Source organism: Cladophialophora bantiana, assembly GCF_000835475.1.
Source record: "Cladophialophora bantiana CBS 173.52 unplaced genomic scaffold supercont1.8, whole genome shotgun sequence".
NCBI lineage: Eukaryota > Fungi > Ascomycota > Eurotiomycetes > Chaetothyriales > Herpotrichiellaceae > Cladophialophora > Cladophialophora bantiana.
The window spans coordinates 732236-749332 of NW_015971582.1; the positions used below are offsets into that span (position 1 = coordinate 732236).

A 17097-nucleotide genomic window follows, 5' to 3' on the forward strand; every position below is an offset into this window, starting at 1 on the left:
ATTGGTGTCATGATGATAAGTTCCAGGACTACGGAGTCGAAGCTCTCGGTACAGAGAAGAGCAGCCAAGCCTTGATGGCCGAGTCAGGCCCGTGCCGTGACAGGTTCTCATACCTCTACTTGTAGTGTGTGAAACGTACAGCAGTCCAGATGGTAGAGAGTATCGGTCTGTTCTCAGAGATGTCGGTGTATCGGCCATTGTAGCGATTTCTTTCCTATTTGTATAGATATCCGGCCTATATTTAAAATGCAATTCCGAAACACTCCATATCAACGTTATCCGTGACGGTGTCATCCTGTCATATAACCATCATGTCTTGGGCTGCATGGTTACCCCGGTATGAGTTCGAGAACCAGTCTTCGTGATTCGACCGAGTTAAATCGTTGCTTCTGTGGCCTAGCCATTACTCTCTCTACAGCTGGAAATTCCGTAGGAGTAGGTGCAGCGAACACAGGTGTTTTTTCCCCAAAGGAGAGCCGTTCTAAACTTGGATGGTGGTGGTAGTGCGACTCCTTCCTCAAAGGAGCTTGTCGAGCATCTCTGCTGTTGAAGCTCGCTTAATAGGGTCGACAATCGCCATATCTCGGAGGTTACAAAGTTGCTTGTCATTTGCAGCCTCCGGAACTGCCTTGATCCTGAGCTCCGTATTGTCTCGCGGTAATTCGCCCCTATTCGTAGATGAGAGTGACAAAGAGTGACCGTGACCAGACATCCATCTTCTGTGTTTGCCATGTTCCCGGAATCTGCGCTTCAGGGGTCATAAAAGATCTAAGTTCCGACAGGAGAGTGAGCGTTCTGGACGACATTTGAAAGGCCAAAATCCGTGAGTTGAAAGATATACCTGCGTTTCGGTAGAGCCGTATAGAGACTATTCGAGGGCTTGATATCTCGGTGGACAACGCCTTTGAAATTGAGATAGTCGAGCGCTTGGAGCATCTTGTCAATGAGAGACTCGGCCAATGGCTGATATTGGATAACTGAATTGGCACCTTTTGGACAGAGATCCATTATGCTACCATCTTTAAAGGCCGTGAAGATCTCAAGGTGATCTTGGCCCTGCCCTTGTGTTGATACGTACTTGGAAAGATTTAGCACATAGTATTAGCTGATGGTGAAGGACGTAATTCCAGTAAAGTCTATAACTCACATGAGAAAGACGAGCCAGAATCTCCACCTCACGCTTTAGGTAAATTTGCCCGGGTGAATAAATTTCGTCTTGGGGCCTTTTACTAGCTTGACGGCGGAAACATCACCAGAATCAATATTCACTGCCTTGAAAACCTTGCCGAACGTGCCTCTTCCGAGATGTTCACTTTTGGCATACCTTATCTTCTGCTCTTGACCACCAAGTGTATGAATACTCGTGACGCGCCAGGATGGCAAACCGGTCGCCCTCTCGTCAATGGTTTGTACAAAACAGGGATAGTCTTCTCGATAGCTGCTCTACGCGCTAATATCGGATGCAGACTTGTGCCAGTGCACCCTAAAATTGGACGAGATTGCATCCGGTACCACGTTAAACGAGGGTCGCTTGGAACAGTTGGTATAGAGGCCAAGGCATATGAAAGTATTAAGAACATATGAATTGAAGACAAAATTTAGAATCCCAATTAGGGAGAATATCAGGGACCTACGCAACGCAGTAGGTACAAAGGAATTGGAGTAGCTGAATGCCTTGTTCTATTCACGTAGCCCTATTGACAACGACTCAACGCTTGAGAAAAAGGAAGAGTTCTCTCTCAGCCGATTCAGGTGAGAGGAGACTCTTATAGCTTCCCCTCTTTCTGTCACGTGAAAAGGGTAAGGCAGCGTTAACCGATAGCCTTGTGCCTCAACCGTCCTTTGCCTTATCCTTTCCTTTTCTTTCTATACCGTCCACCCGATTCGGGTGGAGGGCGTAGAGTACTTGGGGACAAAGGTGGGCTCGTGACAGAGAATCTCCCAGAATGACCTGGATGTATGAAGAACTTGACGACAATGCCCCTCGACTCCTGAGGGTATGAAGAAACTTCAACGACTCCTTGGACTGCGGCCTGGTGGGGACCGAAACCACCAGGCACATGCCCCTCTTTCGAACTCCGAGTCTCTGGGATCACAAGCAATGTCGTGCTTTAATAATGGTCGCACAAGTAACGACTTCCCGCCGGTTCACGACGCAGTTGAGGCGACTACGAGGAGTACGAATAGGCGGAGTAGGAGCTTCCATGCAGGCTGCCTTGCCACGAAAAACTCACAGCTAACTGAAGAACCCGCTAGCCGAATCCTTCGGCGTGCGCATTCGTCGAAAGTGGGCAAAGGAAATGTGCCGAATTCAAACATTCCTAAATGCTACGTTCGGAAAAAGAGCCATCAGTCAATTGAGCGCCATGAAATACCCAGTCAAGGAAAGAATGACAAAGTCTTATTTGGCAGACAAGGGTGATAACCATGGTGATGATGCTACTGCTACGGCGAAATCAATTTATGAACATCAGCGTAACCGCTCTGAAGGATCCACTCACAGGAGCAGGCCGCCTGCCGTTGGGTTGATAGAGCGAGACCGAGTGTCTAAACAGAGGAGCAATCCTAAACCCCAATGAGGGATTGAAGATCGCAGCAGCCTTGCGATATCTAGACTCTCGTCGAGTAGGACACTCAATGTGGCTGGAAGGGGGAATTGTTCTCCGATTCAGCCGCGAGTTACCACTGGCCCACTACGACGCGGCTCGCGGATAGTCAAATGACTTCAAAATTTTCAATAGGGAAGAAAACTCCGAGCAAAAATATACAACAGGGCGTCTCGGCGTACAGTGACAAGGGACCGCGAAGCTCTTTCATCTACATGACCATGTCCCAACCCCCTACCAGCCAGAGACGCCCCACAGCGAAGTCATGAGACATGTACCCACGGTGCAAAGTATCCAACAGGAGTCCAACTGTGGAAGCCTTCCTGAAGCACGGATGAGAACAGTTGTCAACGTGGGGTGCATGCCCTTCAACAGTGAATGAAGGAATGCGCAATGAGTAATCAAGGAGCAGAATGCGAGGAGTATTACATACAGCCGGCCAAAACAAACCACAGAGAGAGAGAGAGAGAGAGTAGGTAGAAGAATAAGAATAAGAAAAAAGGGCTTAATTCGCAAGTGAGTTCAGAAAATTCCCGGTTTGTCTCTCTTTCTCTCATTCCCTCATTTCTAACAACTAGCTATCGATAGAACATGCGCCTGATTACAAATTCTTCATCCAAGACATGTACTTGCCTTGCCTTTCTTGAACTGTTTGTGCTGGTATGGTATTCTTTTCATTGACGAAGTGGTTGGCACGGCTAGCCCGAAGCTGGTCGTTCCCTTTGGTATTGTACACCGGGCTAATAGCTGTTTCGGGGGGCCAGGAGTTATTCGACACCGCATGGTGTGTTTGCAGGAGTGGCGGGCCGTGGTTAACTTGTTCAGCTGTAGCAGGGGTACATAAGGCGTTGCAGACTCGGGGCTCTGAAAGCTAGAGGAATCATTCTGAATGAAGGCCCTTTTTTCCCCTTGATGATCCTCTCTATGTCCTCTTCCTTCTCCGCCCCATGATACTATCGGACCCTATCGGTATGGTAGTTACAGCAGGTTTCTCAGCTGAATTTGGCGGCTCCTTGGTAACAGCAGTCTCTTCAGTCGGCGGCAGCAGCTTGACGATTCGTAGTTCCATCAAGTCCTGATACGCACCTTCTCCCAGACATTGGCGCAGCAATATTTCAGGCAGAGACAGGAAAACCGATCGGGCGCGGTGCACCCTGCTTTGCCATTCCTTGTGTTTTTGTTCCCGCCTGTTGAGTTTCTTGGGGACCTTGATCTTGCGGTCTTGTTGTCCGCTTCATCCTCCTTCGTCGTTCACCTTGGACTGATACCATATGTGGCAGGTGAACTCGTAGTAGTCTTTCCGAGGAATGGTGAAGACCTGGTCATGTTTGCTTGGATCCTCCAGAAGCTCGCGTACAGGGGAGCGGTAAGAGCAAGAATTTCGCCAAGGCGGGCACTCCTTGAATTGCCCGGCAGGAACCAATCTTGCGGCTTTGGGGGCTCGATCTGAACCTTTCCCTCGATGTAGGTCAAGATGCTTTTTGGAATAGAACTAAGAGGCCTTGCTTGGTCGTTGACGATGCTTGGTAGTGTCGATCGTCTCGCGCAGGAGTGGAATAATGAAGCGGTCAAAGTTGCCTACGTGAACGCTTGCCGTGTCATTCGCAATCTTTCCGAGGAGCTGCCCACCTTTGTCCAAATCGTCTCTCGCAAGTTGATACAGCAACGCGACAATAGAGGCGTCCTTTCTGCCCTTCTCGCTGTCACTAATACCTGGCCATGAAGAAAATGGATAGTCCTCACGGGGACAACTCTGTCTCGAGAGAGACGAAAATTGCTGCAGCCGGAAATTGAGATAGACGAATCTAAAATCAGCGACACAAGGTCTTTGACCACCAAGGCTGGCTTCTCAACTGTTTTGGAATAGCAGAGGATTTCCACTAAGAGGGCATTTGCGAAGGTCGTGTCATTCAGAAAGCGACGTACAAAAGCGTTCATGGTATAACAGCAATATTCAGTCAGCGTCCTAAGGAGAGCAATGCCCCTGGTAGGCTCAGCCTACTGGCCTTAGATTCAGTTAAGAAGCTTACATTTCCCAGAGCCTTTGGTTCTCATACGTGCTGATAATCTGGACCAGAGCTCCGGCATCCTAGGGTAAGACCTTGGTAATCGAATTTATGGCCTTGTGTTGACAAGGTTGCAAGATAGTCACTGAGGTAAACCACCTGAGACGCTAGACGGGTCACCAACTGCGCAAACTGCCTCAGCCTCGTTGTTCCTGCAGTCCTGTGACATGATGGCGACGGAATAGGAGGTTTCAGGAATGCTCTTGTGGTTACCGGCCAATGTATATATAAACAGACAGAGACTCTCTGAGTGGCCAGGGGGACAGGACACAATCAACCAGATAGGTCCACAACTCAACCTCTCGTTCAACACCTTGCAAAAAATATTCACTGCCCATTATGGACAGTGCCTTCTGATCCTTTGTGGGTCTCCGGTTGAGCCGCACCGGATATCCTTGAGCAGAATGCTCGAAGCCTACGATCAACCAGGTACAGTTTTGAAATCCGAGAGAACACTTCTGTGGAGCTTAAATGGTAGCATTAGTAGACGCCGAGGCATACATAATTCACAACCAAGCTTACAATTCTCTCGTTTTCTCGAACCCCAGTCTGCCGAAGAGCTTGAAGGTAGGTGTGGCGAAGCTATCCCCGACGGCGTCAAGGGCGGCTCTGCCTAGCTCGGGTTTGTCGATTTTTAGCGACGCCACTGTTGTTGGACCCATAGAATAATCTTTGTCGCGACTGCTATTGTATCGCTCTTCAATATGCCTCTGGCATGTCTGGGCGATCATTTCGCGGAAGACTTCATTGCCGTTCCGGTCCCTGAGGTTGGCCAAAAGTCGTCCGAGGAACCCCGAGTACTGGACAAGCCTATGATTTCGTCCAACGAGAAATTCTGTCACACGATCCCGAGAAACAATGACAGCGACCTCCATGGGCTGTAAGCACAGATTCAGCCTAAACTTGGCACAATACATACCGCATCATGGTAAGCTTGTTCGATCTCAGCATACCGATTGCCCATGTGCTCACCTCCCCATTATTCATCGTGCTCGGGAGCCTCATATAGGTCCGGTGCGAAAAAATCTGCTTCTATCGCTAAGGAATCTTGAACCCTGGCGCCTTGCTGGGTGACTATATTGTTCAGGCGTAGATCTTTTGTCCCTTCTTCCTCGTCGTTGATTCGAGTCATGGTTAGCTGCAGCTGGGACAGGAAAACACAGAAGCCATTTGACTGGCAAGCTCTGTCGGGATGAGAAATGCGGTAATAGTCATCGCCATTTAGACTCTGCAGTTTGATACTAGCACCGGTATACTTGTCCTGAAGCGCGTAATACATGCAGAGTGGATGGTCTTGCATGGGAGACCATTCGGCGAACATCCCGTCAATTTTGGGTTGTTTAACGTCCAGTACTTTAACCGAAAGAGGACGTTCAATGGCGACGTTGATAATGATATACGTCAAAGCGAATGGATAGCCGGATTGAACTGTGTTCTTGTGAGTTGGGATACGATACTTGATTGATATAGTGCCCCTACTTCATGAGATACATCATTATGCCTTTACACCCAAATAGCACTTACATATATTAAACGACAGGTTAGGTTACCAAGCCAAATAAGAGGAACCGTAAGAGAACCACTTGCCTGTTTCGAGAACTCTCTCTTTCCATGAATTAGGCAAACTCCACCGCCAACGTGCTTTGAGGGTAAGTAAACGACCAGCGTTCGGAATACGTTCTCCGTCTCCTCCTTGCTATGACTGCCTGTCAGGAAGCATGTAAGATGTGAAGCTTTGGGTCCGACGTACTCTTTGAGGTTTGAAAAAGACATTCTCCTCGTACATCAGTAACTTGTAAAGCTCAGCTTATACGCCGGCCGCACTGCCATTGGTACCTAGGCCCTTAGAGACACTTTCGAGAACCTGATCAAGCCAGCTATTCCAGCATTCATTTTTGAATGTCAACTTTTTCCTGTCGATTTCCCAGGTCTTCCTCACAGTCTCATCAACTAATGTTTGCGTTCCCTTGCCAAAAGCAGCTCGATCGCTCACCCTAACCGGAGCCTCTGCATCTCCAGAGGACAAGGGGAAGTCTGACATAGCCGACGCCTTCGACAGTCAGACCAGGGAGGACGTGATCGACGTCGTGATCAGAGATGGCAAAAGATCCTGAACTGTGTATCCCTTCAAGGCAGCAGCCTGTTATCCGAGATCTCAAGGGCCCAAGAGAGTCTCCTTCGTATGATAAGAACCACTCTGAAGGCGAGGAAAACTCAGGGCTGGCGAATCAGAGGGAGACACTAGCTCGGAGCTGCTTCTGTTGTCGTGGCCCTGCCGCACTTCTCGATCATGGACAGCCAACCGTTTCGCGAATGCGGCAGCATCCTGAGTCACAAATGTCAATCATGGTGGCTCTTATGGCCCGGGATTGACGGGTTGACGACTGGAAGTTTTGTCTCAATACTTCCAAACAAAGGAATTGTGGAGATCCGGAAGGCTGGGCCAGGTCGGGCCAGGTAGGCAAAGAGCCGCTCCAGCACATTCCCATCACTCAGGAGTTCTCCCTCCCACGAAAAGAGCCCGACTGTTGGGATGTTCCCTCGTCGAGGATACTCGGTAACTAGGAAAATTTTTCGCTCTGTTTGGCTACGAGCAAAGACGCATACTTCTCAGAAGCCTGCCGCTCCCAATGGGAGCCTGATCCAGGATGTGACCAAAACCTAGCTCGGGAACCTTATAGCTATGTATTATTAGAGGTTGAGAGTCGCATAAAGAGGATAGACGTTCCTCTTTCCCGTAGGCCCAATGAATCACCGGGGAGATCCCAGATGGTATTTCTAATCTGCACGCTGTCACTGAGGATATCATGATCCTCGGTCGCAAGGGAAAGTCACCCGGCGGCCGTTGAGCTGGCTGCTGACACTAGCTCAACGGTCGAAATATTCAGTACTAATATCCGATAACTGAGAATTCTAGGTCTTTATCAATTAATTTTTAGAACTCGACGCTTATAACCTTTCTTACGGTCTTTTCGAGGTCGTTATGCTTCAACTTTAGTAAATAAATCGTATTTGGTAAGATAGCCACATCCAAGGCTCGAGGCTATTTAGTAGGTTGGCGATTTAGAATAAGACTCCCTTGAAGAACTCCACTTGCCGTAAGACACAAGAAGCCTGTTACATGTATGGTCAAAGCTTGTCATTCAGCTAGGTGCACTCTTAGGAAAGTATCCAATGGCAGGAGGGGTCTAGAAATTGGACTACGACTGCTGAGAAGGCTGAGCTCTGAGCAGATTGACCAAAGCGGCTAGGCCACATCCTAAAGCGGGTGACAAAGTTCGAAGGTCCAGTCGATGGTGAACACTCAATACCTGGAGAATCGTAGATGCGTTACTCGACCTATTTTGTGGCTCGGCAGAAAGGGGATGAGGCTATATATGTCTTTATCTAGTTCGATCTTCTCCCCACCTTGGAGATGTCCGTGGCTAATGCTGGGAGAAATATCTCTGTCTCCTGAGGCCATGATGTATGATAATGACTATTAGGCTAAGAGCTATAATGCTATATACTATCCCGTAGCAGCCAACTAACCACATTCTCTGCTCGGTCATTCTTCATGGGTCCGGATGTGCATCTTCTCGAGCAGGTTATTGCGCGCCCAGTAGCTGCGGTACTTCTTCCCCAGGAAGAACATGGCGGGCACGGTGGCGATGAGTGCGAAGGCGACGCCGCCCCAGACATAGAAGGCGTGCTGGGCGCCGACGCTGGCGGTCCAGTTATTGACAAAGTAGCTGAAGCCGTACAGGATCAGATTCTTGACCGACATGCTGGCGATGAAGATCTCGTTGGCCATCCCCCGGTACGCGTCCAGCGCGTAGTTGGACGTCCCGATGCACAGGAACATGACCCCGAACAGCATCAGGCCGTGCACCGTCGCGCACGCGTAGGGTGACGCGCCCTGCGAAACCAGGTGGCCGAAGAGCATGAGACCCACACCTGAGCATACGCCCAGGATGCACGGGATGAGGCGGTACTCGGGTTCGTAGACGCCCCTGTTGCGGCGCGCGCACCATTTAATGAACGGGTCGGAGAGTGTGCCCATGATGATCGACCCCAAAATTCCCCCCACGAACGGACCGAGTGAGAGGTAGCCAATGCTAGCCGGGCTGAGGAGGTATGGCGGCGGCGCGAAGAGCTGGGCCAGACAAAATGCGATGACCACGTACAGGACAACGTACATCGAGTTTATGATGAGGATCCACAGGACCGCCAGGTTGAGCACGACGGCAAAGGGCGCGATGATGAGTTGGAAGAAGTTCTCGTTCGAGTAGGTGCCGCTGAAGATGGCCAGCTCTTGCGCAAAGGTCTTCTTACGGTACACCGGCGTCGAGGGCGCGCTTGTTGTCTCTTCCGCGTGGGTAACAACGCCGGGTTTCTCCATGTTCAGTTTCTCCTGGTACTCGAGCGCGGCGAGGTCCTGGAGGTTGTCATTCTTGACCTCGTCGATTTCGTAGCGCCGGTCGCGCACGTAGCTTGTCTCGGGGACGAACAAGAACTGCAGGATGGTCTGGATACCCCCAAAGAGGACCAACAGATAATACCTGTAGAACTCGATCAACAGGGCTGCTCCAAAGAAAAAGACCCCCAAAGGGGATTTGGAGACAACACTTACAGCCACCGCCATCCGACATTCGACGCGATCGGGCCAGCGACCACACCCGTCAGGTTCGAGATTCCAGCCAAGATGAAATTGATGCAGGACGCGTAGATTCCACGCTCATGGACGAAGAACAGGTCGCTGATCAAAGTAAAGATGAGCGATTCGTACGGTGCAATGGCGAAACCCTGCAGGATCCGAGAGGCGAGCACTCCCTCGTAAGTGTCAACGCAGGAACCCACAATATCGGCAATGAGACAGAAGACCGACGCAAACAAGAAAATCGGTCTCGTGCCCCATTTCCTGGAAAGAGCTGAGAATAGAGGTCCTGTTACGCCAATGACCAGAGTTTGATATCCCGAGCTCAGCACGAGTTTGGGGATCGTCGTGTTGATCTCGATGGACATTTCGTAAAAGGCTGAGTTCAGCATCGCGCTGACGACGGCGGCGTACAGGATGGACCCCCAGCAGGTAATGCCCAAGGCTGTGAGTTTCTTAGTGTAAGGCCAGTTGAGCGGGTCGTTCGGATCGTTGGAAGGCTGAGGCACCAGCACGATGTGAGCATTGCGCCCCGTGCCATGTTTGAGCCCGCCAGTCACGTCCTGTGAGTGCGCGGCGTCTTCTTCAAGGATGACAGTGCCCGGGACGTGCGGGATCTTGGTGTCGTCGAGAATGCCGAGAAAAGGCATCTTGCTATGAGTGGCTGGATTGGGTGATCCGGTAGCGCTGCCTGCCTGGGCAAGGATGGATGTGTGGGCAAGGAAGGATGGCTCAAGGAGATAGCAACAGTGAACAGCGGAGGGAGGGCGCGGAGTTCGGCCGTTTCTTATAATTTGGGATCCCTTTTCTTTTCTGACGTCGCTTACAGAAAGAAGCTCTTCACAGGACTTAGTGTGACCCAAAGCACACGCGGTCCCTGCCTCCCACCCATGGCACAGGAGGAGGGAAGCCTTGGGAGAAGCAGACGAGATTCCCCGATGTTGAATTTCTCCATTTAGGTACTAGCTGAGCGCCTCCACCCGCCCCATTTGCCCCACTTCTCCAACCGCCCACCGCCTTTCCATTTACGGAAAAACCTGGAGAGCCATCTGGGGGACAGTATATCATACGCTGAGCAGTGAGTATACAAGGCGCCACAGGTACTTTCCCCGTTCAGAGACAGAGAAGAGGTACGTGGGGTTCTCCAATTCCCATAGGTGGCTAGACAACCAGGATCGCTTTGATCCAGTCCACACGTGGCCTCTGCAATATGATCATCTCTCTTGCCAGGGGCTGTTGACACGAACGTGTTCTTGGCCAGGGACCTACACCCCAGCTCCTCGAAAAGATGCTTTCCCAAAAGCTTGGACAGCACAGTTCCCCGAATCGCTGCAGGTACAATCATTTAGCGTAAAGTTTCTGTGCGGCCGAGGCCGGTCACGAGGTGGCATAAAGAGTATGAAGGAGGTACTGTTGTAACAAAAAGAAACTTGGATAATATAATTGCAAGCACTTGAATATTACATGCCCCACGTCAATTGAAACTCGTTTGGAAGTGGCCTTGCCCCAACGCATAGCCAAATTCACACCCTACATTTGAATCACTGGACTCCAAAACACCTTACTTTTCCTCCTTCGGGTATCAGTCTCAATTTGTTCCCACTGTTGTTATGTTCCCAATCCGCCGACGAACAGATAGTCCTATATTAAAGAAACTCATGGCAAAGATCCGTGCGCCTCCGGCACAGGCCTGAGTGTCGGTCTCAGAGGCACAGGTCTTTTCGAAGTGCCCTCCAACGGCGCGAGACTCCGTGAAGACACCTCTCCCTTCACCACTTGCTCACGGGTGATTTGGAGCAGATCGCTGGGCAAACCCATGCTGGCCAGGAACGCAACAGTGTCTTTCCACTCGGCCTGTTTTCTTTTTTCGCTCCATTCCAGTTCTTCGGCCATGATGTCAATCACCTTGGGCAAAGCATGCAGCGCCGCCTGCGCATTCAGAAAGCTCAGCCTCGTCCGCCTCGCGAGAACGTCTACTGCGGTTTGCGCATATTCACTGCGGACAGCATAGCGGACTTCGCCGTCGATGAATGGATACAAAGATGATAGCCGTTGACCACGGAGAGGATAGTGTTCGGTGTTGTCAGTAGGAGAAGCCAGCGCCGCGACATCCCAAGCCCGGTCGCCGTAATCGCTTGCCAAATGCTTCGCAACATCTGGGTCAAGACCAAAGTGCTGGATCAGGTTGATGAAGAGAGTTGTCGAGTACCCATGAGCTCCAATCAGGCGAATATGGTGCGTTTGACAGGTTCCATTGAGAAGACCAACCGATGGATCAATTCCGTTGACGCCGCTGATATCCGGCACATAACTGATCGCTTTCGGTTGTAGCTTGAAGACTTTAATCGCTTTGTCGACTGCATCTTCAGCCATTTGTCGGTAGGTGGTCCATTTACCGCCGGCGCAAGTTAGCAGCCCGGAGTCTGAGACCGTGACCAAATGGCTCCGGACAAGTGACTCAGTCTTTTTGGAATTCGGATCGCGGACGAGTGGCCGTATACCTGGATCATTACCGTCAGCATCAATTCATCCCACAAGTTAGTCTATAGGAAACTCACCCGACCAGGCGGCAAGGATATCTGACCTCCGAACATCGATATCGGGAGTAAGGTACGTCCGGATCTCGTCCAAGATCCATTCAATATCTTTCTCTCCGGCCACTGGGTTCTGGGAGATGGCACAGGGTGCGTCTGTCGTCCCTGCAATGGTGTTGCCTTGCCAAGGGAGGAAAAAGATGACTCGTCCATCCGAGGTGGAGGGGTCGATCAGGCCCATATTTTCAGGACTGAGATATCCGGGAAGAACGACATGCACCCCCAAACTAGGTGCGACGATCTCCTTGTCACTGGGAGAGTCCATTTGCCGGATGGCGTCGGAAAATGGTCCCGTCGCGTTGATGATGCCTTTCGCTTTGACAATGAATTCCTCGTCGTTGCTTTGTCCATCCTTGTCTGCGATCAGATCCCGCACTCTAGCCCCTGTAAGTTTGCCGTTTGCATCCTTCTCCAGGCCTGTCACCTCCATATGGTTGACTGTTGTAGCACCGTACAATGTAGCGGTCATAGCCAGGGAAATATTCATCCTTGAATCGTTGTGCTGGCCATCGTAGTACACGAGAGCGCCAATGAGATTCTCTTTCTTCAACATGGGAAATGCTTCTAGAGCCTTACTTCTCGGGAGGAAATAAGAGCTCTCGATTCCCTCTGACCCAGCTAGGAAATCGTAGAATTTGGTTCCTGCCCAGAAGTAGGGTGCCTGCCACCATGCCTGGAGCGGCAGCATAATCGGCAGCCACGACGACAGATGTGGCGCCGTGTACAAGAAACTCTTCCGCTCTCTTAAAGCCTCTCTGACCAGTTGGTATTGATTGTAATCCAAATTCCACACTGCTTTTTCAAGGTACCGGACTCCGCCATGAACGAGCTTGGTGGATTTGCTGCTTGTGCCACTACTGAAATCGTCTCTTTCCACGATTGCCACTTTCAGGCCTCTCGTGGCTGCATCTAGGGCGATCCCTGTGCCTGTAGCCCCGCCACCAATAACGAGAAGGTCGTAGATCTCCGATGAAGGCGTCGAGGACGACTTTTTGAGGTCGGCGATCTGTTCTGCCCTCGTCTTGATGTAGGGGAATTTAGGTGGGATGATGTTTCCATGCTCGTCTCTTCTGGGCGGTTTGGGCGCGAGTGTTTCTGCACCCGGGACGTTTCGAGGACGGTAGATAATGTACATTCCTGCGGTCCCTGCCACGGCCAGACCTGCGCCGTACGCCAATGGCTTGAGCAGCCGGCGCATGGAGAATCGGGAGGCCATTGTGGGGAGAGTTCAGAGAGAGAAGCAATCGGATAAGAGGTTCGTCAGGTGAGAAAGGAGCTTTTGAACATATACCGGTGTCGGCTGGAGGTTGCCAGTACGATATTGAGGGTGAGCAAGCTGTAGTCTCGGAATGCAAGGAGACTGATGAGCCTATGTCAGGGAGGACGCCAGCCGCGATATTTGAAGGAGTCGTAAATGACTCTGGATCGACGAGCAATCAACAGGGAACGTAGCATGGTGGAATAACGGTCTGTCATTGACTGCGTCGGCGGGGTTTCACGACCGAGCTCGAGAGGCAAACGAACTTTGGCGACCCCGGATCTGCTAGGCATCTCGCGTGATGCTGAGTGTTGGCCTTGGTATTCTTGTCGATGCGGAGAATGAAATTGGCAAACGGCGGCTCGGGGTAATTCGTCCGACCAGCTTCCTGATATTGAGGTCTCGGGGTCTAATGCCCGACGTGCAGCATGCGGAAAATAGACCTTCCTGAGGTTTCCCGATTGGGCATCTTTGCCGCCTTCCTTTTCACCAGCGTCGCATTGAGGATGGATCCAGGAACAAAAAAACTTTGTGCTGTAGAAACTGGCATCGGCCCTATCTTCCCAACTACCGAGGATGGAATCAACCACTTGAGAATTGGCTGGTGTGGTTTGATGCGGCCAGCCATAGCGATGTTAATTCAAAGATCTTTGTGCCGCCTACTTCGCCATTTCCGGAATGGAGGATGCATTTCCTCAGGAGACACGATGCACGGCCTCCTCAGATCATGGAGATTGATCATACCACTTGCACCACTGGGCCATCGTCTCGGATCTTTCAATGATGCCGCATTCGCCCGGAAGGAGCCTTCATTCAACCTCCAGAACCAGCATTCTTTCTATGATGTATTGGCAAAGAGGACAGCTTCAACAGTCGCTGATCGTAGTAGGTCATCGCCAAGTGATACATTCTCAGTCATTCGACCAAGTCGATCATGATTTGAATCATCAATTGATGGGACTGCAGCTACGAACGATCATACACCGGCTGGTAGGTCAGAGAGTGTGTTTCTGTACGAACAGCACTCCCCATAAAATGCAAAATTTGTTCAAGTGTTAAGAAATCATTGATTTGTCCGTCACTTGTTCCTGGAATCTATATACAACGTTAATCAACGCCTTTGCTCAAGATCCCTCCTGTCACCGACAAAGATAGCGGTCCCGTTCCAAGATCTCCCTCTTCGAGTAGCAAAATCACACCTGGCTGTCTCCTTTGTAAGTGTTCGACCAAACCGATCGCTTAGGTTGCACAAGACGCTTCAGGCCCATGTAAGGAGTGTTGATGGGGCTTTCGCCGGTAAAGAGGAACATGTCGTAGAGCCAACCGCCGAATGCGCATCCACAGAAAGGAGCAACCATTGGAACCTTTATGCATTTGTCAGCTCAAATTTTCTGTATACTCAAAACCACCTCTTGTGTGAACTTACCCAGAAGTAGTAGCCGCCTGCGCTCCAGACCTCATGGCCATATCCGATCATGTAGCTAACAAGGCGAGGACCGAAATCTCGAGCAAGGTTGATGGCATAGCCAGTTTCCCAGCCGAAGCAGGCACCGATGCCGAAGATGACGAAGAAGAGAGCCAAAGGCGTCAAATTTCCCGCACCAATGTTTGCATCGTCCTTCAGCGCGTAGATCAAGAACATCAAGATCGCGCTGGCAATGAATTCGGAGAAGAACTGGCCGGTCTTTGTCATGAATGGCGCAGGATAGGTGCAGAAGATTCCCGCGGTGGACGTCGGGCCGCCGACAGTACGGATATTGGGGCCTCCCTCGAAAACATCGATTGCAGACTTATAGTTGGCATAGACAATTGCAGAGGCTGCCATGGCACCGAGAGTCTGGGCAAGCATGTAGATGGGGAATTTTCGCCAGGGAAACTTGCGGAAAATTGCGTTGCCTATTTTGCGAATCAGTATGAAATTAGAATATTAAGTGGTAGAAAGTTTATCGCACTCATCGTGACTGCGGGATTCAAATGTGCTCCTGAGATTCCCGCGGTATAGACCCCCAGCATAACACCAAGACTGTGTCACCGTTAGCGATCTGTGCACTCTAAAATACATGTAGTCGAGATATACACACCCCCAGCCCCAGGAAATCGACTGGTAGTCACCCTTCGTGCCCCCACTAAGGACCACTTGAGCGACGACACCATCACCGAAGAGGATCAGGATGAAGACGCCAAAGAATTCGGACAGAGGTTCGCGGAGGAAATGTCGGATTCGACTCCAAGCTAAGTCGGGTTCTTGCTGCACGGCATCTGCTTGAGGAATCTTGTGGTCGACGAGTGGACCGTGCTCGGCAAAGGCAGGCACGTCGGGAACAGAGGTCCGTCGCCTCTGGTCCTGAGGGACATTGAGGTGTTCTTGGTGTGTGATGTTGCCCATTGTAACCGGTTGTTTCTCCACGGATGGGGAAGAAGAGGATGTGGACATATAAGAGATCAAGGTGGCGAGGTGGTCAAAGATACTGCACAACTTTGTGGGGATTGAGAAGAATGAGAGGTGCCCATGGGGGAGAGGAGCTGGGTTATATAGACGGATACCACCTGGTAAGACTCCATGTTTCCGCTTCTATCCCTCTAGGGCTCCACTGTGTGTAATATCGAGGCTATTGTAAGTGATACCGAAAACGTCGAAACTGAGTTACCCAGAAGAAACAGAGTTATGGCCGTCAGGAATCGTGGTATCGAGTCTAGAACCAAATTGTGCATTGCGGCCGGAGCACCCGCACATGGTCCTGCAGGACAAATCGGCTCGTGGCGTGTACGCGAGCCAATGATGCGGCATGACGGGTCGAGGAAATGCTGTCACTCACCTGCTTTGTTGCTTCAGCTAGTATCGCCGAAATTCGCACGACCGGAGCCAGATGTACTTTAATTTCGCTCGGAGGCTGCATACCGATCTGCATAGAGTTGTGTCTAGAGCAAGAAGCCTACATCGAAGCAAGTTTCAGAGCGCCTCGAGATACAAGGCTGTAGACATCGATGATTTTCACAGATGTTAGAGATTGAATTGTGGCGTTGCACAGTTAGCCGTCAATCAATGTAAGACAAGCGTGACAGCAAAAATGTCAGCTGCTGCCCGTCAGTCAGGATTCTGTCGCGTCCTGAGGTGGCACAAATGCTACGTTGCAACTTGCAGAAGAAAAGGTGTAAGAACAAGCGGGTCGAATGGGTGGAGGCGATGTTCGGCTGACAGCGGAATTGCTACCAGCCGGAAAAATGGTTTCACCGAATATCCTCCACATTGCGGGGAGCCTCGGTATATGCACCTCGGTTCAGCTTCCCCGAGCTCTGCTCCTCCTCCTATTCCGCTCACCCCCGCAAACACCTGTTTTCAGCATTACGTCGCGATCAATTTCCTAGGCCGGCCTAATTGCTGGTGCTTCCATCTATGTTATGTCACTTCCCACTCATCCCCCGCCATGCGCCGTACCCCTGATCTTTCCCGCATCTGCTCGTATCCGCCCGCGCTTCCCCATGCCCGTCGCGTGTTTCCAGGCCGAGCTTGCCATGGGTGCATGGAACGAGACAAGGGGGATTCGTTTGTGGAGTTCGGGTTTGTAATTGTCCCGGAGAAGTCGCAAAAAAGCCTACGTTGAACACCGAGCACAACACCAACTAAGAACTCCCAGCAGTACCTGAGCTCGCGTAAGATTCGAGTTTGACGAGGACCGCCACGACCCGCTTCAATGTGATACAGCGCCCAAGGCAAGCAAGTGTCATGCGACCGTGTGGCCTCGATCCCCGTTCTGCAAAATCCACATGCTTCCTTCGGCGTTCCCCCGCCTTTGATCTATATAACCCGCCCTCTCTCCCCTCCACAGAATCTCTCCAGGCCTCCCAGTCCATCCCCAGACCCAGACAACTTGCCTTTGAGGCTTTTTCTCACATTACTTTGTTGAGACCTTTATGAATTTCTTGCGAAAAGTCACCA

The 17097-nt window shown here is 50.9% G+C and overlaps 6 protein-coding genes across 6 annotated transcripts; all 6 read right to left on the reverse strand.

Moving 5' to 3' along the window:
- Nucleotides 1–668: 668 nt before the first annotated feature.
- Z519_05913 (uncharacterized protein) lies at nt 669–1008 on the reverse strand (the record flags this gene model as incomplete). Its single annotated transcript, XM_016763653.1, has 2 exons — nt 669–795; nt 842–1008. The coding sequence occupies 2 exons, from the start codon at nt 1006–1008 to the stop codon at nt 669–671; spliced, it is 294 nt and encodes a 97-aa protein (XP_016619977.1).
- A 4182-nt stretch (nt 1009–5190) lies between these two features.
- Z519_05914 (uncharacterized protein) lies at nt 5191–5636 on the reverse strand (the record flags this gene model as incomplete). Its single annotated transcript, XM_016763654.1, has 2 exons — nt 5191–5550; nt 5592–5636. 2 exons carry the CDS (start codon nt 5634–5636, stop codon nt 5191–5193), a joined length of 405 nt encoding a protein of 134 aa, XP_016619978.1.
- A 15-nt stretch (nt 5637–5651) lies between these two features.
- Z519_05915 (uncharacterized protein) lies at nt 5652–6713 on the reverse strand (the record flags this gene model as incomplete). Its single annotated transcript, XM_016763655.1, has 2 exons — nt 5652–6100; nt 6497–6713. 2 exons carry the CDS (start codon nt 6711–6713, stop codon nt 5652–5654), a joined length of 666 nt encoding a protein of 221 aa, XP_016619979.1.
- A 1506-nt stretch (nt 6714–8219) lies between these two features.
- On the reverse strand, nt 8220–9958 carry Z519_05916 (uncharacterized protein; the record flags this gene model as incomplete). The annotated part of the gene is made up of 2 exons (XM_016763656.1): nt 8220–9213; nt 9285–9958. The coding sequence occupies 2 exons, from the start codon at nt 9956–9958 to the stop codon at nt 8220–8222; spliced, it is 1668 nt and encodes a 555-aa protein (XP_016619980.1).
- Nucleotides 9959–10964: 1006 nt separating this feature from the next.
- Nucleotides 10965–13118, reverse strand: Z519_05917 (uncharacterized protein; the record flags this gene model as incomplete). Its single annotated transcript, XM_016763657.1, has 2 exons — nt 10965–11809; nt 11867–13118. The coding sequence occupies 2 exons, from the start codon at nt 13116–13118 to the stop codon at nt 10965–10967; spliced, it is 2097 nt and encodes a 698-aa protein (XP_016619981.1).
- A 1235-nt stretch (nt 13119–14353) lies between these two features.
- Nucleotides 14354–15546, reverse strand: Z519_05918 (uncharacterized protein; the record flags this gene model as incomplete). The annotated part of the gene is made up of 4 exons (XM_016763658.1): nt 14354–14524; nt 14587–15056; nt 15113–15183; nt 15242–15546. The coding sequence occupies 4 exons, from the start codon at nt 15544–15546 to the stop codon at nt 14354–14356; spliced, it is 1017 nt and encodes a 338-aa protein (XP_016619982.1).
- Between the last annotated feature and the right edge of the window lie 1551 nt (nt 15547–17097).